The sequence below is a fragment of the Berghia stephanieae genome, chromosome 4, assembly GCF_034508935.2.
Source record: "Berghia stephanieae isolate SIO BIC M18660-M18661 chromosome 4, UCSD_Bste_1.3, whole genome shotgun sequence".
Classification (NCBI taxonomy): Eukaryota; Metazoa; Mollusca; class Gastropoda; order Nudibranchia; family Aeolidiidae; genus Berghia; species Berghia stephanieae.
In genome coordinates this window covers 2,623,735-2,626,234 of record NC_088363.1, presented here as the reverse complement: position 1 = coordinate 2,626,234, position 2,500 = coordinate 2,623,735, and the positions used below count along the sequence as shown (strand labels likewise).

The 2,500-nt window shown below is 43.6% G+C and overlaps 1 protein-coding gene across 2 annotated transcripts in view; it reads left to right on the top strand.

Annotated features, from left to right (window-relative positions):
- Positions 1 to 2,500, top strand: part of LOC144971908 (sialin-like) — a 20,334-nt gene that overhangs the window by 5,092 nt on the left and 12,742 nt on the right. For both annotated transcript variants that reach the window (XR_013645192.1, XM_078912979.1), the window contains exons 4-5: positions 284 to 426; positions 1,853 to 1,940. Coding sequence is in view for 1 of the 2 variants with exons in the window: in XM_078912979.1 (XP_078769105.1) it covers positions 284 to 426; positions 1,853 to 1,940 (231 nt within the window). In the remaining variant the exon portion in view is untranslated. The remainder of the gene's footprint in view (positions 1 to 283; positions 427 to 1,852; positions 1,941 to 2,500) is intronic.

Sequence of the window (2,500 nt, the reverse complement as noted above, 5' to 3'; positions counted from 1 at the left end):
ATGAAAAGTTCTAGCCAGCATGAAGAGTAAAAAGTAATGATTTTCCTTGTTTAGAACCAAGATGCCCGCCGTTGCCGGGCGACGTGACATCAGACTACTGAATCCAAATTTGAGTCCAAAAAAATCACTTGAGTAAATTGTCTCCCTTTGAAAAAAGCAAGACTCTGTTGTAACGGCTTATAGCATCATCAGGAAATTTTCACTTCAAAAAACTTGATTACTGATGGAAAGCTACTGTACACTAATAATCTGGCTGTAAATATTTAAACAATTTCTGTTCCAGGTGGTTGGTTGTCGTCCAAACTAGGGGGTAGAACAGTGTGGGGGTTCTGTCAGTTTGTCATCTGTACGTTACTCACCCCAGTCAGTGCCCGTACTAACTTTTACCTTGCATGTGCTGTCCGGTTCGTTCTTGGATTTGCTGCTGTGAGTATGGGGTGGTAACATGAGGTAACAGGTGGTAAGTCATGGCCTAAGTTTTACCACTGTTGCAACCATCACCATCGCCACAAGCATTACCACAACCACCACCACTATCACAACAACCAGCACCACCACCACTACCATCACCATTACTATCACTGCTGCTGTGAGTATGGTTGGTAACATAGGGTACCAGTTGGGTAAATGGCCAAATTTTACCCCTGTTACTATCACCATTACCACCAACACCATCGCCACTAATAGTGGCTCAGTGGTACGGTCTTTGCTTCGTACCCGAAAGGTACCGAGTTCGATCACCCGCCGCTGCGCTGTGTGGCCTTGAGCAAGTCACCTCGCCCTAGCTCAATTTGCGGCGCTGCAGTGCGGCTCACGCCTGGATTATTCCAGACTTCGATTGGAATAGACCCTAGAGACAAATTTCCCCTATGGGATGAATAAAGGGAATTTTCTATTACTACAGCCACCACCACAACCACCATTATCCCCACCCCTACTGCTATGAGTATATGTGTTAGCATCAGGTACTACGAGGTAAATGGCCAAATTTTATCCCTGTCACTATCATAATTACCATTACATTCACCGCCACTATCACTACAGCCACCACCACAACCACCACTATCCCCACCCCTACTGCTATGAGTATATGTGCTAGCATCAGGTACCAGGCGGTAAATGGCCAAATGTTATCCCTGTCACTATCACCATTACCATCACATTCACCACCACTATCACTACAGCCACCTCCATAACCATCACTATAACCATTACCATGAGTATGTATGCTAGCATCAGGTACCAGGAGACAACTGGCCAAATTTTACCACTGTCACAACTATCACTACCACCACCACCAACAACAACAACACAACCACTACCACCAACACCACCAACACCATCACTACAGCTACAACTACTACTACCACCACGACAATCCCTATCACCACCACTGCTGCTGTGAGTATGAGTGTTGACATCGTATACAGGTGGTAAATGGCCCAATTTTACCATTATCACTTTTACCATCACGATCACCACCTACAAGACAACCATCGTTACATAAACATTACCACAACTATCACACCACAGCAGACTAGCACCTCCACTACAATCATCATCATCATCATCATCATCATCATCATCCTCTACATCATCATCATCATCCTCTTCATCATCATCATCATCATCATCATCATCATCATCATCATCATCACCACCAGCACCAACAGCAGCAGCAGCAACAACAGCATCTCCCTCCTACTCCTCCTTCTCCTCCTCCTCCTCCTCCACCTCCTCCTCCTCCTCCTCCTCCTCATCATCATCATCATCATCATCAACAACATCATCACCACCACCACCACCACCACTACCACCCAATCCCCCTCTCCCTTTCCTCCCTCCCCCACAGGGTGTGACATTTCCTTCCGTCTATTCATTACTAGGACGATGGGCTCCGCCACTGGAGAGGAGTAAATTGGTCTCTTTGACATTCTCAGGTTTGGTTTTATACCTTTAGATTAAAGCAAATTGATGTCCTACACATTGTCAGGTTTGGTTTTATACCTCAAGAAAGAAGCTAAACTGATGTCCTATACATTCTCAGGTTAACAGGCGTCATGTCCGGGTCTACATTTTCAGTGTTGCTGTTGGCTAGCGACCCCAATAAAGCGATTTGAACATGTTTAGTGGATATTGCTCTTGATAAATTCTACAGTTAAATCACCTGGATATGATTGTCACAGTAAAGATTTTCACAATTATCTCATTAAATTTTTTTTTCGTAAGAACTGAATTCATCTCACTCCAGTAATATTTCGGTAGGCTTAGAAAAACTTTACCTTCTAATATTAGATCATCTTTCCTTTAATAGCCTTCCCTCGAATTAATTTCTAATTAGTGAATACTTTTCGTTCTACATTCTGTCACGTAGCCACTTATTATAAAAGCTGATAGGTCTAACATTCTACACTTACTTCTCTCTACAATCTATGCCGGACGGCCAGCCGCTCCACTCCTCACATTCTACATCGATATATTTTAAGATTTTTATCTTTTG